We start from the raw sequence: 26,580 nt of genomic DNA, 5'->3' as shown, positions 1-26,580 counted from the left end.
TTACTTTTTTTTCAACACCACTCATTTGGGAGTGCCAGTATTTCAGAGAAGTTATCCAAAAGCCAAACTCCTAACATACACTTTTGTGTCTTTGCTTCTGTTTCAGATCCCCCAGGACCACCTTCAAATGCACGTGTCACTGATACTACCAAAAAATCTGCTTCTTTAGCATGGGGCAAGCCTCATTATGATGGAGGACTTGAAATCACTGGCTATGTCGTAGATCATCAAAAAGTAGGAGATGAGGCCTGGATAAAAGATACAACAGGAACTGGTCTCCGAATCACTCAATTTGTTGTCCCTGATCTTCAGACTAAAGAAAAATACAATTTTAGAATCAGAGCCATCAACGATGCAGGTATTGGGGAGCCAGCAATGATTCCAGATGTTGAAATTGTAGAACGGGAAATGGCTCCTGATTTTGAACTAGATGCTGAGCTTCGAAGAACACTTGTTGTTAGAGCAGGACTCAGTATTAGAATATTCGTGCCAATTAAAGGTCGTCCTGCTCCTGAAGTGACATGGACCAAAGATGACATCAACCTTAAAAACCGAGCTAACATTGAAAACACGGAATCATTTACTCTTCTGATTATACCAGAATGTAACAGATATGACACTGGTAAATTTGTCATGACCATTGAAAACCCTGCTGGGAAGAAAAGTGGCTTTGTTAACGTCCGAGTCTTGGATACCCCAGGACCTGTCCTTAACCTGAGGCCTACGGACATCACAAAGGACAGTGTCACCCTGCACTGGGACCTCCCGCTGATAGATGGGGGCTCCCGTATAACAAACTACATTGTGGAGAAACGAGAAGCAACACGGAAATCTTACTCCACAGTCACCACAAAGTGCCATAAATGCACATATAAAGTTACTGGCTTGTCAGAAGGATGCGAATACTTCTTTAGAGTGATGGCGGAAAACGAATATGGAATTGGTGAGCCAGCAGAAACAACAGAACCCGTGAGAGCCTCCGAAGCACCGTCACCACCAGACAGTCTGAACATTATGGACATAACTAAGAGCACAGTCAGCCTGGCATGGCCTAAACCAAAGCACGATGGCGGCAGTAAGATCACTGGCTACGTGATTGAAGCCCAAAGAAAAGGCTCTGACCAGTGGACCCACATCACCACTGTGAAGGGGTTAGAATGTGTCGTGAAGAATCTAACCGAAGGGGAAGAATACACCTTCCAAGTGATGGCCGTGAACAGTGCAGGAAGAAGTGCCCCTAGAGAAAGCAGACCTGTCATTGTCAAGGAGCAGACAACGCTTCCCGAATTGGATCTTCGTGGCATCTATCAGAAATTAGTCATTGCCAGAGCTGGTGAGAACATCAAAGTGGAAATTCCAGTGCTTGGTCGGCCAAAGCCCACAGTTACGTGGAAAAAAGGAGACCAGATTCTTAAACAAACACAGAGAGTTAACTTTGAAAATACAGCCACTTCAACCATCTTAAATATCAATGAGTGTGTAAGAAGTGATAGCGGGCCCTATCCATTAACAGCAAGGAACATTGTGGGAGAGGTTGGTGATGTCATCACTATTCAAGTCCACGATATCCCAGGGCCACCTACTGGACCAATCAAATTCGATGAAGTTTCATCTGATCTTGTAACCCTCTCTTGGGACCCACCAGAAAACGATGGAGGTGTACCAATAAGCAACTATGTAGTAGAAATGCGCCAGACTGACAGTACTACATGGGTTGAGTTAGCAACCACTGTCATACGCACTACCTATAAAGCCACTCACCTTACTACTGGACTGGAGTATCAATTCCGGGTAAAAGCTCAAAATAGATATGGAGTTGGACCAGGCATCACATCTGCATCTATAGTTGCCAACTATCCATTTAAGGTTCCTGGGCCTCCTGGGACCCCTCAGGTGACTGCAGTTACCAAGGATTCAATGACAATTAGCTGGCATGAGCCTCTTTCTGATGGTGGAAGCCCCATTTTAGGATACCACGTTGAAAGGAAAGAACGAAATGGTATTCTCTGGCAAACTGTGAGCAAAGCATTGGTACCAGGCAACATTTTCAAATCAAGTGGACTTACAGATGGTATTGCTTATGAATTCCGAGTGATCGCAGAAAACATGGCAGGCAAAAGCAAGCCGAGCAAGCCATCTGAACCTATGCTTGCTTTAGATCCCATTGACCCACCTGGGAAACCAGTTCCTCTAAATATTACTAGACACACAGTGACACTTAAATGGGCTAAGCCTGAATACACTGGAGGCTTTAAAATTACCAGTTATATAGTTGAAAAGAGAGATCTTCCCAATGGACGGTGGCTGAAAGCCAACTTCAGCAACATCCTGGAGAATGAATTTACGGTCAGCGGCCTAACAGAAGATGCTGCCTACGAATTCTGTGTGATTGCCAAAAATGCTGCTGGTGCTATTAGTCCACCATCTGAGCCATCAGATGCTATCACATGCAGGGATGACATTGAAGCACCAAGGATAATGGTGGATGTTAAATTTAAAGACACAGTAATATTAAAAGCAGGTGAAGCATTCAAACTAGAAGCTGATGTTTCGGGTCGCCCACCACCAACAATGGAATGGACCAAAGATGGAAAGGATCTTGAAGGCACAGCAAAGTTAGAAATAAGAATCGCAGATTTCTCTACTTACCTGATAAATAAGGATTCATCAAGAAGGGACAGTGGTGCCTATATTCTTACAGCAACGAATCCTGGTGGGTTTGCTAAACACATTTTCAATGTCAAAGTCCTTGATAGACCAGGCCCACCTGAAGGACCTTTAGCTGTATCTGAAGTGACATCAGAAAAATGTGTATTGTCATGGTTGCCTCCACTGGATGACGGAGGTGCCAAAATTGATCACTATATAGTTCAGAAACGTGAAACCAGCAGATTGGCATGGACAAATGTAGCCTCAGAAGTCCAAGTGACAAAACTAAAGGTCACTAAACTTTTGAAAGGCAATGAATACATATTCCGCATCATGGCTGTAAATAAATATGGAGTTGGAGAGCCACTGGAATCAGAGCCTGTGCTTGCAGTAAATCCTTATGGACCCCCTGATCCACCCAAAAACCCTGAAGTTACAGCTATTACTAAAGATTCAATGGTTGTCTGCTGGGGACATCCTGACTCTGATGGTGGAAGTGAAATCATCAATTATATCGTAGAACGGCGTGATAAAGCTGGACAACGCTGGGTGAAATGCAACAAGAAAACTCTTACTGATTTAAGATATAAAGTGTCTGGACTGACAGAAGGACATGAATATGAGTTCAGGATTATGGCTGAAAATGCTGCTGGAATTAGTGCACCAAGTTCTACCAGTCCATTTTATAAAGCTTGTGATGCTGTGTTTAAGCCCGGCCCACCAGGTAACCCACGTGTTCTAGATACGAGCAGATCATCCATTTCAATTGCTTGGAATAAACCTATCTATGATGGCGGCTCAGAAATCACTGGGTATATTGTTGAGATTGCCCTGCCAGAGGAAGATGAATGGCAGATTGTCACTCCACCAGCTGGGCTCAAGGCAACTTCTTACACCATCACCAACCTCACAGAGAATCAGGAATATAAAATCCGCATCTATGCCATGAATTCTGAGGGAATGGGAGAACCTGCACTTGTTCCTGGAACTCCAAAGGCTGAAGACAGGATGCTGCCCCCAGAAATTGAACTGGATGCTGACCTGCGCAAAGTTGTTACTATAAGAGCTTGTTGTACCCTGAGACTTTTTGTTCCAATCAAAGGAAGGCCTGCACCTGAGGTGAAGTGGACCCGGGAACATGGAGAATCCTTAGATAAAGCTAGCATTGAATCCACAAGCTCTTACACCCTGCTCATTGTTGGAAATGTAAACAGATTCGACAGTGGCAAATACATACTAACTGTAGAAAACAGCTCAGGCAGCAAGTCTGCGTTTGTCAATGTTAGAGTACTAGATACGCCAGGCCCTCCACAGGATCTCAAGGTAAAGGAGGTCACTAAATCATCTGTCACATTGACATGGGAGCCTCCTCTCTTTGATGGAGGTTCAAAAATAAATAACTATATTGTTGAAAAGAGGGAATCAACAAGAAAAGCATATTCAACTGTTGCAACAAATTGCCACAAGACGTCCTGGAAAGTAGACCAGCTTCAAGAAGGGTGTAGTTACTATTTCAGGGTTCTTGCTGAAAATGAATACGGCATTGGGCTGCCTGCTGAAACAGCAGAGTCTGTGAAAGCATCAGAACGACCCCTTCCTCCAGGAAAAATAACTTTGGTGGATGTCACCAGAAATAGCGTGTCACTCTCTTGGGAAAAACCAGAGCATGATGGAGGCAGCCGAATTCTAGGCTACATTGTTGAGATGCAGAGCAAAGGCAGTGACAAATGGACCACATGTGCCACAGTCAAAGTCACTGAAGCCACTATAACTGGATTAATTCAGGGTGAAGAATACTCTTTCCGTGTTTCTGCTCAGAATGAAAAGGGCATCAGTGATCCTAGACAACTGAGTGTGCCAGTAATTGCCAAAGATCTTGTCATTCCACCAGCCTTCAAACTCCTGTTCAATACATTCACTGTACTGGCAGGTGAAGACCTAAAAGTTGATGTTCCATTCATTGGACGCCCTACACCTGCTGTAACCTGGCATAAAGATGATGTACCACTGAAGCAGACAACTAGAGTAAATGCGGAGAGCACAGAAAATAATTCACTACTGACGATAAAGGAAGCCTGCCGAGAAGATGTGGGACATTACACAGTTAAACTGACCAACTCGGCTGGTGAAGCTACCGAAACCCTTAACATTATTGTTCTTGACAAACCAGGGCCTCCAACTGGACCAGTTAAAATGGAGGAAGTGACAGCTGATAGTATTACTCTTTCCTGGGGCCCACCTAAGTATGATGGTGGGAGTTCTATCAATAATTACATTGTAGAAAAACGGGACACTTCCACAACCACCTGGCACATTGTGTCAGCGACTGTTGCAAGGACAACAATAAAGGCTTGCAGATTAAAGACCGGATGTGAATATCAGTTTAGGATTGCAGCTGAAAACAGATATGGAAAGAGCACCTACCTCAATTCAGAGCCTATTATAGCCCAGTATCCATTCAAAGTTCCTGGTCCTCCTGGCACACCATTTGTGACGCTCTCCTCCAAGGACAGCATGGAAGTACAGTGGAATGAGCCAGTTAGTGATGGAGGTAGCAAAGTCATTGGCTATCACCTAGAACGCAAGGAGAGAAATAGTATCCTCTGGGTGAAGTTGAATAAAACACCCATTCCTCAAACCAAGTTTAAAACGACTGGCCTTGATGAAGGCATTGAATATGAATTTAGAGTCTCTGCAGAGAACATCGTGGGCATTGGCAAGCCAAGTAAGGTGTCAGAATGCTACATGGCTCGTGACCCATGTGATCCACCAGGGCGGCCAGAGGCAATTATTGTCACACGAAATTCTGTGACCCTCCAGTGGAAGAAACCCACTTATGATGGTGGAAGCAAGATCATTGGCTATATTGTAGAGAAGAAAGAATTGCCTGAGGGCCGCTGGATGAAAGCCAGTTTTACAAATGTCATTGACACTCAGTTTGAAGTAACTGGCCTAGTTGAAGATCATAGATATGAGTTCCGGGTTATAGCTCGAAATGCTGCAGGAATGTTTAGCGAGCCTTCAGAAAGCACAGGAGCAATAACAGCAAGAGATGAGGTAGATCCACCACGAATAAGTATGGATCCAAAATACAAAGACACAATTGTGGTTCATGCTGGTGAGTCATTCAAGATTGATGCAGATGTTCATGGCAAACCAATACCGACCATTCAGTGGGTAAAAGGTGATAAGGAGCTTTCAAATACAGCTCGATTAGAAATAAGGAGCACTGACTTTGCCACCAGTCTCAGCATAAAGGATGCAGTACGCACTGACAGTGGAAATTACATATTGAAGGCCACAAATGTTGCAGGGGAGAGATCAGTTACTGTAAATGTCAAAGTTCTTGATAGACCAGGACCACCAGAGGGACCTGTTCTGGTATCAGGAGTGACAGCAGAAAAATGCACACTAGCTTGGAAACCCCCACTACAGGATGGTGGAAGTGACATCATAAATTATATTGTGGAGAGGAGAGAAACCAGCCGCTTAGTTTGGACGCTGGTTGATGCCAATGTGCAAACTCTCAGCTACAAGGTTACTAAGCTTCTCGAAGGCAATGAGTATATTTTCCGTATAATGGCTGTAAACAAATATGGTGTTGGTGAACCGCTTGAATCTGAGCCAGTGATTGCCAAGAATCCATTTGTAGTGCCAGATGCACCAAAGGCTCCAGAAATCACAACAGTGACCAAGGACTCAATGATCGTTGTATGGGAAAGACCAGCATCTGATGGTGGCAGTGAAATTCTTGGATACGTTCTTGAAAAACGGGATAAGGAGGGCATTAGATGGACAAGATGCCACAAACGCCTGATTGGGGAATTGCGCTTGAGAGTAACTGGACTCCTAGAAAATCACAATTACGAATTCAGAGTCTCAGCCGAAAATGCTGCTGGACTTAGTGAACCAAGCCCGCCTTCTGCTTACCAAAAGGCTTGTGATCCTATTTATAAACCAGGACCTCCAAACAATCCCAAAGTCATAGATATTACCAGGTCTTCTGTCTTCCTTTCTTGGAGCAAACCAATATATGATGGTGGCTGTGAAATCCAAGGCTACATTGTTGAAAAATGTGACGTGAGTGTTGGTGAATGGACAATGTGCACACCACCAACTGGAATCAATAAAACAAATATAGAAATAGAAAAGCTGTTGGAAAAGCATGAATACAATTTCCGTATCTGTGCTGTGAATAAAGCTGGAGTTGGAGAACATGCTGATGTCCCTGGACCTGTTATAGTTGAAGAAAAATTAGAAGCACCAGACATTGAACTTGACCTAGAACTAAGGAAAATTATAAATATAAGGGCAGGTGGCTCCTTAAGACTATTTGTTCCTATTAAAGGTCGTCCTACACCAGAAGTTAAATGGGGAAAGACGGATGGTGAAATCCGAGATGCAGCTATAATTGATGTCACCAGCAGTTTCACCTCTCTTATTCTTGACAATGTCAACCGATATGATAGTGGAAAATATACTCTCACATTAGAAAACAGCAGTGGAACGAAGTCTGCCTTTGTTACCGTGAGAGTCCTGGACACACCAAGTCCTCCTGTTAACCTGAAAGTCACTGAAATCACTAAAGACTCAGTATCAATTACATGGGAACCTCCTCTGTTGGATGGGGGATCCAAAATAAAAAATTACATTGTTGAGAAACGTGAAGCCACAAGAAAATCATATGCTGCAGTGGTAACAAACTGCCATAAGAATTCTTGGAAAATTGATCAACTCCAAGAAGGCTGCAGTTATTACTTTAGAGTCACAGCTGAGAACGAGTACGGTATTGGCCTTCCAGCCCACACTGCTGATCCTATTAAGGTTGCAGAAGTCCCACAACCTCCAGGAAAAATAACTGTGGATGATGTCACCAGAAACAGTGTCTCCTTGAGTTGGACAAAGCCTGAACATGATGGTGGCAGTAAAATCATTCAGTATATTGTGGAAATGCAAGCTAAACACAGCGAGAAATGGTCAGAGTGTGCTCGAGTCAAGTCCCTTGAAGCAGTAATTACTAACCTAACTCAGGGAGAAGAATATCTCTTTAGAGTTGTTGCTGTAAATGAAAAGGGAAGAAGTGATCCTAGGTCCCTTGCAGTTCCAATAGTTGCCAAAGATCTGGTCATTGAGCCAAATGTAAGACCTGCATTCAACAATTACAGCATACAGGTCGGCCAAGATTTGAAAATAGAAGTGCCAATTTCTGGACGTCCTAAGCCAACCATTACCTGGACTAAAGATGGTCTTCCACTGAAGCAGACCACAAGAGTCAATGTTACTGATTCACTTGACCTCACTGTACTCAGCATTAAAGACACTCATAAGGATGATGGTGGACATTATGGAATCACAGTGGCTAATGTTGTAGGTCAGAAAACAGCATCCATTGAAATTATAACTCTAGATAAACCTGATCCTCCAAAAGGACCTGTTAAATTTGATGAAGTCAGTGCGGAAAGTATTACATTATCTTGGAATCCCCCATTATACACAGGGGGCTGCCAGATCACCAACTACATTGTTCAGAAAAGAGATACAACCACCACAGTATGGGATACTGTTTCTGCTACTGTTGCCAGAACCACACTCAAAGTGACCAAACTGAAAACTGGTACAGAATACCAATTCAGAATATTTGCTGAAAACAGATATGGACAAAGTTTTGCCTTGGAGTCTGATCCAATTGTAGCTCAATATCCCTACAAAGAACCAGGCCCTCCAGGCACACCATTTGTCACAGCCATTTCCAAAGACTCCATGGTCGTTCAGTGGCATGAACCAGTCAATAACGGCGGAAGCCCAGTCATAGGTTACCACCTTGAGAGAAAGGAAAGAAATAGTATTTTGTGGACAAAAGTCAACAAAACCATTATTCATGACACTCAGTTTAAAGCAGTCAATCTTGAAGAGGGCATTGGATATGAATTCAGAGTTTATGCTGAAAATATTGTTGGTGTAGGTAAAGCAAGCAAGAATTCCGAATGCTTCGTAGCCAGAGATCCCTGTGACCCACCAGGAACCCCAGAAGCAATAATGGTTAAAAGAAACGAAATCACTTTACAGTGGACCAAACCTGCTTATGATGGTGGAAGTATGATTACAGGTTACATTGTAGAGAAACGTGATTTGCCTGAGGGTCGCTGGATGAAAGCCAGCTTCACAAATGTCATTGAAACTCAATTTACCGTGTCTGGTCTTACTGAAGATCAAAGATACGAGTTCAGAGTCATTGCAAAGAATGCGGCTGGTACAATAAGTAAACCCTCTGACAGTACTGGACCAATAACTGCCAGGGATGAGGTTGAACTTCCAAGAATTTCAATGGATCCAAAATTCAGAGACACAATTGTGGTAAATGCTGGAGAAACATTCAGGCTTGAGGCTGATGTCCATGGAAAGCCTCTACCGACCATTGAGTGGTTACGAGGAGATAAGGAAATTGAAGAATCTGCCAGATGTGAAATAAAGAACACAGATTTCAAGGCTTTACTTATTGTAAAGGATGCCATTAGAATTGACGGTGGACAGTATATTTTAAGAGCTTCCAATGTTGCAGGTTCTAAGTCATTCCCAGTAAATGTAAAAGTGTTGGATAGACCAGGACCTCCAGAAGGGCCAGTCCAGGTTACCGGAGTCACTTCTGAAAAATGCACTTTAACATGGTCTCCACCACTTCAAGATGGTGGCAGTGATATTTCCCACTATGTTGTTGAAAAGAGAGAAACGAGTCGACTTGCCTGGACTGTTGTTGCTTCAGAAGTTGTGACCAATTCTCTGAAAGTTACCAAACTCTTAGAAGGGAATGAATATATTTTCCGCATAATGGCTGTCAACAAATACGGTGTTGGAGAGCCTTTGGAATCTGCACCAGTACTGATGAAAAATCCGTTTGTGCTTCCTGGACCACCAAAAAGCTTGGAAGTCACCAACATTGCCAAGGACTCCATGACTGTCTGTTGGAACCGTCCAGATAGTGACGGTGGAAGTGAGATTATCGGTTATATTGTAGAGAAAAGAGACAGAAGTGGCATTAGGTGGATAAAATGTAATAAACGCCGCATTACAGATTTACGTCTAAGAGTAACAGGATTAACAGAAGATCATGAGTATGAATTCAGAGTCTCTGCAGAAAATGCTGCTGGAGTTGGAGAACCAAGTCCAGCTACAGTTTATTATAAGGCTTGTGATCCTGTGTTCAAACCTGGCCCACCCACCAATGCACACATTGTAGACACCACTAAAAATTCAATTACACTTGCCTGGGGTAAGCCCATCTATGATGGTGGCAGTGAGATCCTAGGATATGTAGTAGAAATCTGTAAAGCAGATGAAGAAGAATGGCAAATAGTTACTCCACAGACTGGTCTGAGAGCCACTCGATTTGAAATTTCAAAACTCACTGAGCACCAAGAGTACAAAATACGAGTCTCTGCCCTCAATAAAGTTGGCTTAGGTGAGGCTACATCAGTTCCTGGTACTGTGAAACCAGAAGATAAACTTGAAGCACCTGAACTTGACCTTGACTCTGAATTAAGGAAAGGAATAGTTGTAAGAGCTGGTGGATCCGCCAGAATTCACATTCCATTCAAAGGTCGCCCAACACCTGACATCACCTGGTCTCGAGAGGAAGGGGAATTCACAGATAAGGTCCAAATTGAAAAGGGAGTAAACTACACCCAACTATCAATAGATAACTGTGATAGAAATGATGCCGGAAAATACATTCTCAAGCTGGAAAACAGCAGTGGATCTAAATCTGCTTTTGTAACTGTGAAAGTTCTTGACACCCCAGGACCGCCACAGAATTTGGCAGTCAAAGAAGTGAAAAAAGATTCTGTCCTGCTCGTATGGGAACCACCCATCATTGATGGGGGTTCAAAGGTGAAGAACTATGTTATTGACAAACGTGAGTCAACCAGAAAAGCATATGCTAACGTGAGTAGTAAATGCAGCAAAACAAGCTTTAAAGTTGAGAATCTTACAGAAGGAGCCATTTATTACTTTAGAGTTATGGCTGAAAATGAATTTGGAGTTGGTGTTCCAGTGGAAACCGCTGATGCTGTGAAAGCCGCTGAACCTCCTTCCCCACCAGGAAAAGTGACACTCACTGACGTGTCCCAGACCAGCGCATCACTGATGTGGGAGAAACCTGAACATGATGGTGGCAGCAGAGTCTTGGGTTATGTTGTTGAAATGCAGCCCAAAGGAACAGAAAAATGGAGTGTTGTGGCCGAATCCAAAGTCTGTAATGCAGTGGTTACTGGTTTGAGTTCTGGACAAGAATATCAGTTCTGTGTCAAGGCTTACAACGAGAAAGGAAAAAGCGATCCAAGAGTGCTTGGTGTTCCTGTCATAGCCAAGGACTTGACCATACAGCCTAGTTTTAAGTTACCATTTAACACATATACTGTCCAAGCTGGAGAAGATCTTAAAATTGAAATTCCAGTTATCGGCCGACCAAGACCTAACATTTCATGGGTCAAAGATGGTGAGCCTCTTAAACAAACCACAAGAGTTAATGTTGAGGAAACAGCCACTTCAACAATTTTGCACGTTAAAGACAGTAATAAAGATGACTTTGGAAAATACACTATAACAGCAACAAATAGTGCAGGTACAGCCACAGAAAATCTCAGCATCATTGTTTTGGAAAAGCCCGGACCTCCAGTTGGACCAGTTCGGTTTGACGAAGTTAGTGCAGACTTTGTGGTCATCTCATGGGAACCTCCAGCCTATACTGGAGGTTGCCAGATAAGCAACTACATTGTAGAGAAGCGAGATACAACTACCACCACTTGGCATATGGTATCAGCAACAGTTGCGAGAACAACAATTAAAGTAACCAAACTGAAAACAGGCACTGAGTACCAGTTTAGAATTTTTGCAGAAAACAGGTATGGAAAGAGCGCCCCTCTGGATTCTAAACCAGTTATTGTACAATATCCATTTAAAGAACCTGGGCCACCTGGAACTCCTTTTGTGACATCCATTTCAAAAGACCAGATGATTGTGCAGTGGCATGAGCCAGTTCATGATGGAGGAAGCAAAGTTATTGGCTACCATCTTGAACAGAAAGAAAAGAACAGCATCTTATGGGTCAAATTAAATAAGACTCCCATTCAAGACACCAAATTCAAAACAACCGGGCTTGATGAGGGCCTTGAGTATGAGTTCAAAGTTTCTGCTGAAAACATTGTTGGCATTGGCAAACCTAGCAAAGTGTCAGAATGCTTTGTTGCTCGTGATCCATGCGACCCACCTGGTCGCCCCGAAGCCATTGTTATCACAAGAAACAACGTTACACTGAAATGGAAGAAACCTGCCTATGATGGTGGTAGCCAAATAACAGGTTATATTGTAGAAAAGAAAGATCTACCTGATGGCCGCTGGATGAAAGCCAGCTTTACCAATGTATTAGAAACTGAATTTACGGTGAGTGGACTTGTAGAAGACCAAAGATATGAATTTAGGGTAATTGCAAGAAATGCAGCTGGCAACCTCAGCGAACCATCTGAAAGCACTGGTGCCATTACTGCCAGAGATGAAATTGATGCACCAAATGCCTCACTGGATCCAAAATATAAAGATATAATCCTTGTTCGTGCAGGAGAGACTTTTGTCCTTGAAGCTGATATCCACGGCAAGCCTATACCTGATATTGTTTGGTCAAAAGATGGAAAAGAGCTTGAAGAAACAACTGCTAGGATGGAAATTAAGTCTACTATTCAGAAAACTACTCTTGTTGTCAAAGACTGTATACGTACTGATGGAGGACAGTATATTCTGAAACTCAGCAATGTCGGTGGTACAAAGTCCATACCAATCACCGTAAAGGTACTTGACAGGCCAGGGCCCCCTGAAGGACCTCTGAAGGTTTCTGGAGTTACCGCTGAGAAATGTTACCTGGCATGGAACCCACCTTTACAGGACGGTGGCGCTAATATCTCACATTACATCATTGAAAAGAGAGAAACAAGCAGACTCTCCTGGACCCAGGTTTCAACTGAGGTACAGGCGCTTAACTACAAAGTCACTAAACTTCTTCCTGGTAACGAGTACATTTTCCGCATCATGGCTGTGAATAAATATGGAATTGGAGAGCCCTTGGAATCTGAGCCTGTTATAGCCTGTAATCCATATAAGCCACCAGGTCCTCCTTCACCACCTGAAGCCTCAACAATCACCAAAGATTCTATGGTAGTAACATGGGCACGCCCGGTGGATGATGGAGGTGCCGAAATTGAGGGCTACATTCTTGAAAAACGAGATAAGGAAGGCATTAGATGGACCAAGTGCAACAAGAAGACTCTAACAGATCTCCGATTCAGAGTAACTGGCCTTACCGAAGGTCATTCCTATGAGTTCAGAGTCGCTGCCGAAAATGCAGCTGGTGTGGGTGAACCTAGCGAGCCATCTGTCTTCTATCGTGCATGTGATGCCTTGTATCCACCAGGTCCACCAAGTAATCCAAAAGTGACAGATACTTCCAGGTCTTCTATCTCCCTGGCGTGGAATAAGCCAATTTATGATGGTGGTGCACCTGTTAAGGGCTATGTGGTAGAGGTCAAGGAAGCCACTGCTGATGAATGGACAACCTGCACTCCACCGACAGGATTACAAGGAAAGCAGTTCACAGTGACCAAGCTTAAAGAAAATACTGAGTATAACTTCCGTATTTGTGCCATCAACTCTGAAGGTGTAGGTGAACCTGCAACTATACCTGGCTCAGTTGTTGCTAAAGAGAGGCTAGAGCCACCAGAAATAGAACTTGATGCTGATCTCAGAAAGGTGGTTGTTCTACGGGCAAGTGCTACTTTACGCTTATTTGTCACAATCAAAGGGCGACCGGAACCCGAAGTTAAATGGGAAAAGGCCGAAGGCACTCTCGCGGAGAGGGCCCAGATCGAGGTGACCAGCTCCTACACAATGTTGGTAATTGATAATGTTACCAGATTTGATAGCGGTCGGTATAATCTGACCCTAGAAAATAACAGTGGCTCCAAAACGGCTTTTGTTAATGTCAGAGTTCTTGACTCACCAAGCGCCCCTGTGAATTTGAACGTAAGAGAAGTAAAGAAAGACGCGGTGACATTATCTTGGGAGCCCCCTCTTATTGATGGTGGAGCTAAGATTACAAACTACATTGTTGAAAAACGAGAAACTACAAGAAAAGCATATGCTACTGTTACAAACAATTGCATGAAGAATACTTTTAAAATTGAAAATCTGCAAGAAGGATGTTCTTACTACTTCCGAGTCTTGGCTTCCAATGAATACGGGATTGGTTTGCCAGCTGAAACGACTGAACCTGTTAAAGTTTCTGAACCACCCCTCCCACCCGGAAGAGTGACTCTTGTTGATGTGACCCGTAACACAGCTACAATTAAGTGGGAGAAGCCAGAAAGTGATGGTGGCAGCAAAATTACTGGTTATGTAGTTGAAATGCAGATGAAAGGGAGTGAAAAATGGAGCACTTGCACACAAGTTAAGACTCTAGAAGCGACTATATCTGGCCTAAATGCGGGAGAAGAGTATACCTTCAGGGTAGCTGCAGTCAATGAAAAAGGAAGGAGTGATCCGAGACAACTTGGAGTGCCGGTAATTGCAAGAGATATTGAAATAAAGCCCTCCGTCGAGCTTCCTTTCAATACTTTCAACGTAAAGGCTAGAGACCAACTTAAGATTGATGTTCCATTTAAAGGAAGACCTCAAGCTACTATAAGCTGGAAAAAGGATGGTCAGATTCTTAAAGAGACCACAAGGGTCAATGTTTCTTCTTCAAAGACTGTAACATCACTATCTATTAAGGAAGCTTCCAGGGAAGATGTTGGAACTTATGAATTATGTGTTTCGAACAGTGCTGGATCCATAACAGTTCCTATAACTGTAATTGTCCTTGACAAACCAGGGCCTCCAGGACCTGTTCATATTGATGAGGTTAGTTGTGACAATGTAACAATTTCCTGGAGTCCTCCGGAATATGATGGTGGCTGCCACATTAGCAATTACATCGTTGAAAAGAGAGAAACCACTTCTACCACATGGCACGTAGTTTCACAGGCAGTTGCAAGAACATCCATTAAAATAGTTCATCTGACAACAGGAAGTGAGTATCAGTTCCGTGTTTGTGCAGAAAACCGCTATGGCAAGAGCTCCTACAGTGAATCTAAACCTGTTGTTGCGGAGTATCCATTCAGCCCCCCAGGTCCTCCTGGTACTCCTAAAGTTGTGCATGCCACAAAATCTACCATGATTGTAAGCTGGCAAGTGCCAGTTAATGATGGAGGAAGTCAAGTAATTGGCTATCACCTTGAATACAAAGAGAGAAGCGGCATTCTTTGGTCAAAAGCAAATAAAATCCTCATCACTGATACTCAAATGAAAGTCTCCAGCCTTGATGAAGGACTGATGTATGAGTATCGTGTATATGCTGAGAACATTGCTGGAATTGGTAAATGCAGTAAATCTTGTGAACCAGTCCCTGCAAGAGATCCCTGTGACCCTCCTGGACAACCTGAAGTCACCAATATCACAAGAAAATCAGTGTCACTTAAATGGTCCAAACCACATTACGATGGTGGAGCTAAGATCACAGGATACATTATCGAACGTAGAGAACTACCAGATGGCCGGTGGCTGAAGTGCAATTTTACTAACGTACAAGAAACATACTTTGAAGTAACTGAACTTACCGAAGATCAGCGTTATGAATTCCGGGTTTTTGCAAAGAATGCAGCTGACTCAGTTAGTGAACCATCTGAATCCACTGGGCCTATTACAGTTAAAGACGATGTCGAGGCTCCAAGAATTATGATGGATGTCAAGTTTCGAGATGTTATTGTTGTCAAAGCTGGAGAGGTCCTTAAGATAAATGCAGACATTGCAGGGCGACCTCTGCCAGTAATTTCCTGGGCCAAGGATGGGGTAGAAGTTGAAGAAAGAGCAAGAACAGAAATTGTCTCGACAGACTATAATACTTTGTTAACAGTGAAAGACTGTGTCCGACGAGACACTGGGCAGTATGTACTAACACTGAAGAATGTTGCAGGAACTCGGTCCATGGCAGTTAACTGCAAGGTACTTGATAAGCCTGGCCCACCAGCAGGACCACTTGAAATAAATGGTCTCACAGCTGAGAAATGCTCGCTTTCCTGGGGACCGCCCCAAGAAAATGGTGGCGCAGATATTGACTATTACATTGTAGAAAAACGTGAAACAAGCCACCTTGCGTGGACAATGTGTGAAGGAGAATTAAGGACAACATCCTGTAAAGTAACCAAGTTACTCAAAGGCAACGAATACATCTTTAGGGTAACGGGTGTTAATAAATATGGTGTTGGTGAGCCCCTGGAGAGCATGGCAGTAAAAGCACTAGATCCATTTACAGTTCCAAGTCCACCAACATCTTTGGAAATTACATCTGTGACCAAAGAGTCCATGACCCTTTGCTGGTCGAGGCCAGAGAGTGATGGAGGCAGTGACATCTCGGGATATATAACTGAAAGGCGAGAGAAAAACAGCCTACGATGGGTGCGTGTAAACAAAAAACCAGTTTATGACCTGAGAGTGAAATCAACCGGACTTCGGGAAGGATGCGAATATGAGTACCGGGTTTATGCAGAAAATGCTGCTGGCCTGAGCCTTCCAAGTGAAACCTCTCCCTTGATTCGGGCAGAAGATCCAGTGTTCTTGCCATCTCCTCCATCCAAACCCAAAATTGTGGACTCAGGCAAGACAAACATAACTATTAGCTGGGTTAAGCCCTTGTTTGATGGCGGGGCCCCAGTAACTGGATACACTGTAGAATACAAGAAATCTGATGAAACTGAGTGGGAGACTGCCATTCAGAACTTAAGAGGCACAGAATATACCATCGGTGGACTAACAACAGGAGCCGAGTATGTTTTCAGAGTAAGATCTGTCAATAAGGTCGGTGCTAGTGATCCCAGTGATAGCTCCGATCCCCAAGTAGCAAAAGAAAGAGAAGAAGAACCTGTATTTGATCTTGACAGTGAAATGAAGAAGACCTTGATTGTCAAGGCCGGTGCCTCATTTACCATGACCGTACCTTTCCGGGGAAGACCAGTACCTAGTGTCTTGTGGAGTAAGCCAGACAGTGACCTCCGCGCTAGAGCTTACATTGATTCCACAGACTCTCGTACGTCACTTACTATTGAAAATGCCAACAGAAGTGATTCTGGAAAATACACAGTAACAATTCAGAATATTGTGAATGCTGCTTCACTGACCTTAGTTGTCAAAGTTTTAGATTCTCCCGGTCCTCCAACCAATATTACTGTACATGATATAACCAAAGAGACTGCAGTGTTATCCTGGGATGTTCCTGAAAATGATGGTGGAGCACCAGTGAAGAATTACCACATAGAAAAACGTGAGGCCAGTATGAAAGCATGGGTCTCTGTGACCAACAACTGTAACCGCCTCTCCTATAAAATCACCAACTTACAAGAAGGGGCAATTTACTACTTCCGAGTCTCTGGAGAGAATGAGTTTGGTGTTGGTGTACCAGCTGAAACAAAGGAAGGAGTAAAAATAACAGGTATGTTTTAAGAACAAAGAACATCTATATATCCATATTAATTTTCCTAGAATACTATGAATCACTCTAATTAGTCTCACTTAATTTTAAAGACTTTTGGTTCACACCTCAAATAATTCATACTATAGCACAACATGAAATCTCTAATAGAGAAAGTTCTTTGTTGATTAAAAAAATGCGGAAATTTACATAGCTGGAATTAGATCATATATGTTGAATTTAAATATAACTGAATTTGACTGCACATATATATAGTGTGTGTGTGCAGAAATTGTATGATTAAGTTTCTTACTAGATTGTTCATCTTATTCTTCACTTTTATACCCATGATAAATTTGGGATAAATTTTACCATTTAATCTAGTCACTTGACACTTAATTTGAATTTGGATGCTATGACATACTATGACATGTAATGACAAAGCTTGGTGAAGCTTCGCTTAGCTCAGAAGCCAAACTAGTTATATAAAAAGTAGGACTCAAATCAAAAGAAGTATGTGGCCTTCATTTAAAAGTTTTCTTTGACAGTGCAGAAAGAACACACAGGGAAAAAAATGTAATAATCCCTTTCTTCTGATGTTTTACTTTCTTAGAAAAACCAAGCCCACCTGAAAAACTTGGAGTAACAGGTGTATCCAGAGATAGTGTTTCCCTGACCTGGTTGAAGCCAGAACACGATGGTGGAAGCAGAATTGTACACTATGTCATTGAAGCACTAGAAAAGGGACAGAAAAATTGGGTTAGATGTGCGGTGGTAAAGTCAACCCATCACATTGTTTCTGGTCTGAGGGAGAATTCTGAATACTTTTTCCGGGTGTTTGCTGAAAATCAAGCTGGTCTGAGTGACCCAAGAGAGCTTCTGCTTCCTGTTCTTATTAAGGAACAACTAGGTATGTCAAATTTTATGTAGAAGCAAAATTTGAGATGGTTTGTACTGATGTAATTTTTAGAGACTCTTTTTCACCTTCATCTACCATGCTCTTATTTTTCAGAACCACCTGAAATTGATATGAAGAATTTCCCAAGTCATACTGTATATGTGAGAGCTGGTTCAAACCTTAAAGTTGACATTCCAATTTCTGGAAAACCACTCCCCAAAGTGACCTTATCAAGAGATGGTGTCCCCCTAAAGGCAACCATGAGATTTAATACTGAAGTTACTGCTGAGAACCTGACCATCAATCTCAAAGAAAGCATTACCACTGATGCTGGAAGATATGAGATCACTGCTGCCAACTCCAGTGGAACAACCAAAGCTTTCATTAACATCATTGTACTGGATAGGCCTGGTCCCCCAACTGGCCCTGTTGTGATTAGTGATATAACAGAAGAAAGCGTGACTCTCAAATGGGAGCCACCGAAGTATGATGGCGGAAGTCAAGTTACTAATTACATTGTACTCAGGAGAGAGACAAGTACTGCAGTATGGACTGAAGTGTCTACAACAGTTGCAAGAACCACGATTAAAATCATGAAGCTGACCACAGGAGAAGAATACCAATTCCGCATCAAGGCAGAAAACCGCTTCGGCATCAGTGATCACATAGACTCAGCATGTGTGGTTGTCAAACTACCATACAGTAAGTTGCAAACTTTTTAAAGATCCCAGGTTCTCATTTACATAAATGTTTTAAGTGTCTGTATTAACCTAAGGGATTTCCCTCTTTTGTAGCAACACCTGGACCACCATCTACACCATGGGTCACCAACGTTACTCGAGAAAGCATCACCGTGGGCTGGCATGAACCAGTGTCCAATGGAGGCAGTCCAGTTATAGGCTATCACCTGGAAATGAAAGACAGAAACAGTATTTTATGGCAAAAAGTCAACAAATTGGTCATCCGCACAACTCACTTCAAAGTCACAACAATCAGTGCTGGACTTATTTATGAATTCAGGGCATATGCAGAAAATGCTGCTGGTGTTGGAAAACCCAGCCATCCTTCTGAACCAGTCCTAGCCATTGATGCCTGTGGTATGTATTTTTCATGAGGAGGACGGTTCAGACTACTTAAAAATGCAAAATCTTATTTCTGCAAAACAAAATAATGTTGACACAAGTTCCACTGACCTGCTTTCTCTTATTACCACAGAGCCTCCAAGAAATGTCCGTATCACTGATATTTCAAAGAACTCTGTCAGCCTTTCATGGCAACAACCAGCTTTCGATGGAGGAAGCAGGATTACAGGCTACATTGTTGAGAGACGAGACCTTCCGGATGGCAGATGGACCAAGGCCAGCTTCACCAATGTTATCGAGACTCAATTCGTCGTCTCTGGCTTAACTCAGAATTCCCAGTATGAATTCCGTGTCTTTGCTAGGAATGCCGTTGGTTCAGTCAGCAATCCATCTGAGGTTGTAGGGCCCATTACATGCATTGATTCTTATGGTAAGCGTTTTTAGAACTTTGAATCCCAACAGCAATTTATCCCAATATTTTTGCATACTTTTTCTGGTCCTAATCTATAGAATATCTTTTACTATGCACCTTAATTAGATATTTAGAAGAAAGTATGTGAACCAGTTGGGAGTCTCAGGAGGATTCCTTAATCTCTCCTGGTCTCTTAACTGTAAAATGTGAGATTTGGACTACAGGATATCTAAAGTCCCTTTCAAATTCAACCTTTTAGAATTCTTTGATTGTATGAGTTGGTGCTTTCCCTTTTCTATTTTAAACTATCAGAATCAATAATTAAAACCATGGTTGAATGCCCAGAGAATATTCCTCTTAAATAAGTAAAAGACCAAACAGAGGCATTAATGATGATAGTATTAGCAGTAGCTAACATTTACTGGGTATTTTTCATGAATTCTCTCCCTTAATTCTAACAACCCTAACATTAGCCCATTTTATAGAACAGAAACTGAGGTTTAGAGTGCTTATGTAACTTCCCTAACATGGAGCAGATCATTAGGGTAGAGTGGGAATTCAAAAAGACTCTAGAACTTTCTCTACGTTGTCATCCCAAAACACACATACTTGGCCATTCTGGAAAATCAGGAACACATTCAACTTAACAATGGTTTCAAAATTAAAATTTCATGAGGATGAGGTACCCGGTGACACTTTCTCTAAAAGTTCCCTGTGTTGAAGGAGTCTCTCTGATATCTGGGCAAAAGTATCCACTCCTGTCCTCATGCTCAGAATCCCAGGGCTGCTCTTTATGAATCAGGCTTTGTGGACACTGTTTTAAGACTGTGAAGCAAGTCAAATTTAGTTCTGTATCTCAAAAGTTCTAAGCAGCCTGGCAGAAAATCTGTCCAGTGAAATACAGAGCCCTGTGAGTAAAGAATTCAGACTTCAAGAGTCAGACATGAACGGCCTACAGTTGGATGTCAGTGAACTGGGAAGGGAAGATAACAAGAACTGGAGGTAGTCAGAGGAAAAGAAAGGAGAACCTAGAATGAGAGAAAATGTATAATGCAGCTTCTTCGGGATGTTCTCACTACCATATCCCATTTTGTCCCTGGAATTAAACACCTGATAGACTTTAAAATACATTTCAAAGGCATTGAAGTCCCTGTGTGATTACTGCAATGTCACTGGAGGACAGAGCTTCCTCACAACCTTTCTTCCCCATCTGGGATAGAAGCGTGGCTTGTAAAATTTAAAGTTTAAAATAGTAAGTAAATAAAATTAGAACTACTATATACATATATATTAATAAAAGCCAGTGACCTTACTTCGAAGTTGCAATTATTTTTTCCATCCTTGTGGTCTTTTAAATATTTCTCATCTGTTTTTCCTACAGGTGGACCCGTAATTGATTTGCCTCTAGAATATACAGAAATTGTCAAATACAGAGCAGGTACATCTGTGAGGCTCAGAGCTGGCATTTCTGGCAAACCTGCGCCTACAATTGAGTGGTATAAAGATGATAAAGAGCTACAAACCAACGCACTGGTGTGTGTCGAAAATACCACCGACCTTGCATCTATACTCATCAAAGATGCAAGTCGCCTGAATAGTGGAATCTATGAACTAAAACTAAGGAACGCCATGGGCTCAGCCTCAGCCACCATCAGACTACAGATCCTTGGTAGGTGCTGATTATAGGCCGTCATATTTTGTTTGCCTAAAACTTAGCAATTTTAAATTAGTAGCCTCTTAAAAAGTACTGACATATTGTTTTATTCTTTCGTTCACAGACAAACCAGGACCTCCAGGTGGTCCCATTGAATTTAAGACGGTCACTGCTGAGAAAATAACCCTTCTCTGGCGCCCTCCAGCAGATGATGGTGGTGCAAAAATCACTCACTACATCGTGGAAAAACGTGAGACAAGCCGCGTAGTATGGTCTATGGTGTCTGAAAATTTGGAAGAGTGCATCATAACCACCACCAAAATTATCAAAGGAAATGAATACATCTTCCGGGTTCGAGCCGTGAACAAATATGGAATTGGTGATCCACTGGAATCTGATCCAGTGGTAGCAAAGAATGCCTTTGGTGAGACATGACTTCATTAGGAAACTGAAATCAAATGCTTGAAATTTTTCAAATGAACTATTCTGCTAGCTTGTATGTTTTCTTAAAATGATTTTCTTAGAATGTTTTCTTTTGTCTCACATCTCCCCTCACTGTCATCTGTCACAAGGGAAAGGATAGTCAGTGAAACTAATATTCTTACATAGACTTTGAAGATTGAAAGGTAGAATTTATCAATGATGTCGATCCTTCAAACTCATTTTCCTTCTCTTTTCTAAATAGTTACTCCTGGGCCTCCAGGCGTACCGGAGGTGACCAAGATTACCAAGAATTCAATGACTGTTGTCTGGAGCAGGCCAGTTGCAGATGGTGGTAGTGAAGTAAGTGGCTATTACCTTGAGAAAAGAGACAAGAAGAGTCTGGGATGGTTTAAAGTCTTAAAGGAGACTATCCGTGACACCAGAGAGAAAGTGACCGGCCTAACGGAAAACAGTGACTACCAATACCGAGTTTGCGCTGTAAATGCTGCTGGTCAGGGTCCATTTTCTGAACCGTCCGACTTCTACAAAGCTGCTGATCCTATCGGTAAGTGCTCATAAATGCAGCATCTTCACCTATGTCTCCTTCATGTCCCTAAATTGTACATGATCGTGTAATTACTGTATTCTGAATGGTCATTCCAGACCCTCCAGGCCCACCAGCTAAGATAAGAATAGCAGATTCAACCAAATCTTCCATCACTCTTGGCTGGAGTAAACCCGTCTATGATGGAGGCAGTGCTGTTACTGGATATGTTGTCGCAATGAGACAAGGAGAGGAAGAGGAATGGACTGTTGTCTCTACCAAGGGAGAGGTCAGAACTACAGAATATGTGGTATCAAACCTCACACCTGGAGTCAACTACTACTTCCAGGTATCTGCTGTAAACTGTGCTGGACAAGGAGAACCTATAGAAACGACTGAACCTGTACAAGCTAAAGATATACTTGGTATGTTCCCACTGGTATGGTTGTGCTTTGTTTTGTTTTTTTTATGAGAGTGCTCCTAGGAAATCATTCATTTTCTTGCTTTAAAATTAAAATATATGTCCATTTTATGTCTGCAGAGGAACCAGAGATCGACCTAGATGTGGCTCTCAGAACCTCTGTTATAGCTAAAGCTGGTGAAGATGTACAAGTGTTGATTCCCTTTAAAGGCCGGCCACCACCTACTGTAACATGGAGAAAAGATGAGAAGAATCTCGGCAGTGATGCCAGATATAACATTCAAAACACTGATTCATCTTCGTTACTCATGATTCCTCAAGTCACTCGCAATGATACAGGAAAATATATTCTCACAATAGAAAACGGTGTTGGTCAACCAAAGTCTTCGACTGTGAGTGTTAAAGTGCTTGATACGCCAGCTGCCTGCCAGAAACTACAGGTGAAACATGTTTCTCGAGGCACAGTCACTTTGTTCTGGGATCCTCCTCTCATTGATGGAGGATCTCCCATAATTAATTATGTCATTGAAAAGAGAGATGGCACCAAGAGAACATGGTCTTCAGTGTCACACAAATGTACCGGTACATCCTTTAAGATAACAGATTTGTCAGAGAAAACTCCATTCTTCTTCAGAGTTCTTGCAGAAAATGAAATTGGAATTGGGGAACCCTGTGAAACTACAGAGCCAGTGAAGCCTGCTGAAGTCCCTGCTCCTATCCGTGATCTGTCAGTGAAAGACTCAACAAAGACTTCTGTTACCCTGAGCTGGACCAAGCCTGACTTTGATGGTGGTAGCATCATCACAGAATACATTGTGGAAAGGAAAGGTAAAGGTGAACAAACATGGTCACATGCTGGCACAAGTAAGACCTGTGAAATTGAAGTTAGCCAACTTAAGGAACAGTCAGTCCTGGAATTCAGAGTGTCTGCCAAAAATGAGAAAGGGCTGAGTGATGCTGTCACTATTGGGCCAATTACAGTGAAAGAACTTGTAATTACACCTGAAGTTGACCTGTCAGATATCCCGGGGGCAAAAGTCGCTGTGAGAATTGGGCATAATGTGCACCTCGAATTACCTTATAAAGGAAAACCCAAACCATCTATCAGTTGGCTGAAAGATGGTTTGCCATTGAAAGAAAGCGAGTATGTTCGTTTCAGTAAAACCGAAAACAAAATTACTTTGAGTATTAAGAATGTCAAGAAAGAGAATGGAGGGAAATACACCCTTATTCTCGATAATGCAGTTTGTAGAAACTCCTATCCCATTACAATCATCACACTTGGCCCACCATCAAAGCCCAAAGGGCCCATTCGATTTGATGAAATCAAGGCTGACAGTGTCATCATGTCATGGGACGTGCCTGAAGATGATGGAGGAGGAGAAATTACCTGTTACAGCATTGAGAAGCGGGAAGCTTCACAAACTAATTGGAAGATGGTGTGTTCAAGTGTTGCCAGGACAACTTTCAAAGTTCCTAATCTAGTCAAAGATGCTGAATACCAGTTTAGGGTTAGGGCAGAAAATAGATACGGAGTCAGCCAGCCACTTGTCTCAAACATTATTGTGGCAAAACACCAGTTCAGGGTTCCTGGCCCCCCAGGAAAGCCAGTTGTATACAACGTGACTTCTGATGGCATGTCACTAACTTGGGATGCTCCAGTTTACGATGGTGGTTCAGAAGTTACTGGATTCCACGTTGAAAAGAAAGAAAGAAATAGCATCCTCTGGCAAAGAATTAATACATCACCAATATCCGGAAGAGAATATAGAGCTACTGGACTAATGGAAGGCCTAGATTACCAGTTCCGTGTATATGCTGAAAATTCTGCTGGCCTAAGCTCGCCCAGTGACCCAAGCAAATTTACTTTAGCTGTTTCTCCAGTAGGTAAGTAACTGAGTATTATTTGAATATATTTAATTCAGCAACTGAATATCTTACTAACAAGTAAATCAAACACAGCTTTTCTTCCACATATCACCTTCTCACCTATCTTCTGTCCACTAGAGAGCTGGTCAAGTAAAGCAAAGGGGATGATTTTAAGTCAGTCTAATAAAGTAATTTAAAGTTCTTTTTAAAGCTTAGCTACAAAAAAAAAATTGAAATTAAAATGAGCTCAGGGGATTTATTCATTTTTTCCTTCCACTGTGAATGAGCTGATGACAGAAATGGATTACAGAAATGATACTGTTAATTTCCATATAATTTTTTAGACCCACCTGGCACTCCTGACTACATTGACGTCACCCGGGAAACCATCACACTTAAATGGAACCCACCATTGCGTGATGGAGGCAGTAAGATTGTGGCCTATAGCATTGAGAAACGGCAAGGGAGTGATCGCTGGATCAGATGCAACTTTACTGATGTCAGTGAATGTCAGTACACAGTCACGGGACTTAGTCCTGGGGATCGATATGAGTTCAGAATAATTGCAAGAAACGCCGTTGGTACTGTAAGTCCGCCCTCGCAGTCTTCTGGCATTATCATGACAAGAGACGAAAATGGTAAGCATTTACAACTGATCTCCAAATATGCCTAAAGGCATTCACATTTTTTTAAAGATCCTTTAGGCCCCTGGTCTGTAAAAGGGGAGCAGGAACATCATTTCATACAGATTACTCAGGGTTGTTATGTGGATGAATTAGATTTTCTACCTTTCAGATAAAAAGAAGAAAGAAGCTAATTGGCATCAATTCTTTTTACCATGGTTATTGCCTCACTCTGTTCCCATATAAATAGCATGCAAATGGGAATGAGGTTTTTAGTTTTGTAATTCCAGTCATTTATAATAAAGAAAAACACTCTCAAGAATAACTATCCAGCTTTACTGAAGTTAGTAAAATACAACATACACCCAATGGTACAGTCATCAGCTTGCTTAAGTGCAGTTGATGACCTCTTACAGGAACTTGTTTGAATATACAACAGCTTTAGGAAGTAAATGATCTATAAATGTTTTCTTCTTACAAATGGCAATGCAAGATTAATAACATGACAGACATAAAAAGGGGATAACCTGATAGCATGCAGATGTTCAGCCCCATAATCTAAATTCTCAATTATCAATCCTGCTTTCACAATAGCCTTTGGTAACACAGGATAAACATTACCCTTCCAAGCTTTAGGACATGGTGCTAATGTAAAACATGCTTATGTTTTTATTTAGCCAAACTAACTCATAGTATTTCTATTTCTTTTATAGTTCCACCAACTGTAGAGTTTGCCCCTGAGTACTTTGATGGTCTCATTATTAAGTCTGGAGAGAGCCTTAGGATTAAAGCTTTGGTGCAGGGACGGCCAGTACCTCGAGTAACTTGGTTTAAAGATGGAATAGAAATTGAAAAGAAGATGAATATGGAAATAACTGATGTCCTAGGATCCACCAGCCTTTTTGTTAGAGATGCTACCCGAGACCATCGTGGTGTATATAGTGTGGAAGCCAAAAGTGCATCTGGCTCCTCAAAAGCAGAAATTACAGTGAAAGTACAAGGTACTTCTGAAATAACTTCTTAATTTTACAATTTACAGGACTTGGGTTAGAGACATGCCTGACTACATTTTTAAGGGGCAAGGAAAAATAAACTAACTCTGGAACCTTTTTCTTATAGATACACCAGGAAAAGTAGTTGGGCCAATAAGATTCACCAGTATTACTGGCGAGAAGATGACCCTGTGGTGGGATGCTCCTCTCAATGACGGCTGTGCTCCCGTCACTCACTACATCATTGAAAAACGGGAAACCAGCAGACTTGCTTGGGCACTAATTGAGGATAATTGTCAAGCCCACAGCTATACTGCCACTAAACTAATAACTGGCAATGAATACCAATTTCGTGTTTCTGCAGTTAACAAGTTTGGTGTTGGGAGGCCACTTGATTCTGACCCAGTGGTTGCTCAAATACAATACAGTAAGTATCTGTATTTACCAAGTGGTACTATGTTGTAAGATTAA

General features: G+C 42.1%; 1 protein-coding gene across 8 annotated transcripts in view; it reads left to right on the top strand.

Annotated features, from left to right (window-relative positions):
- The window catches only part of TTN (titin), a 275,368-nt gene that overhangs the window by 225,216 nt on the left and 23,572 nt on the right, over positions 1-26,580 (top strand). For all 8 annotated transcript variants that reach the window (XM_064586770.1, XM_064586777.1, XM_064586776.1 and 5 more), the window contains 13 exons: positions 107-17,212; positions 17,805-18,101; positions 18,204-18,791; positions 18,884-19,186; positions 19,305-19,601; positions 20,965-21,252; positions 21,362-21,661; positions 21,923-22,225; positions 22,324-22,629; positions 22,746-24,512; positions 24,839-25,132; positions 25,831-26,118; positions 26,237-26,536. In XM_064586770.1, coding sequence (XP_064442840.1) covers positions 107-17,212; positions 17,805-18,101; positions 18,204-18,791; positions 18,884-19,186; positions 19,305-19,601; positions 20,965-21,252; positions 21,362-21,661; positions 21,923-22,225; positions 22,324-22,629; positions 22,746-24,512; positions 24,839-25,132; positions 25,831-26,118; positions 26,237-26,536 — 22,437 coding nt within the window. The remainder of the gene's footprint in view (positions 1-106; positions 17,213-17,804; positions 18,102-18,203; positions 18,792-18,883; positions 19,187-19,304; positions 19,602-20,964; positions 21,253-21,361; positions 21,662-21,922; positions 22,226-22,323; positions 22,630-22,745; positions 24,513-24,838; positions 25,133-25,830; positions 26,119-26,236; positions 26,537-26,580) is intronic.

Source organism: Mirounga angustirostris, unplaced genomic scaffold, assembly GCF_029215605.1.
Source record: "Mirounga angustirostris isolate CCGP_5_RB_7025 unplaced genomic scaffold, mMirAng1.0.hap1 SCAF_3, whole genome shotgun sequence".
Lineage (NCBI taxonomy): Eukaryota > Metazoa > Chordata > Mammalia > Carnivora > Phocidae > Mirounga > Mirounga angustirostris.
The sequence above is the reverse complement of the archived record's forward strand: the minus strand, read 5'-3'. Positions and strand labels throughout refer to the sequence as shown.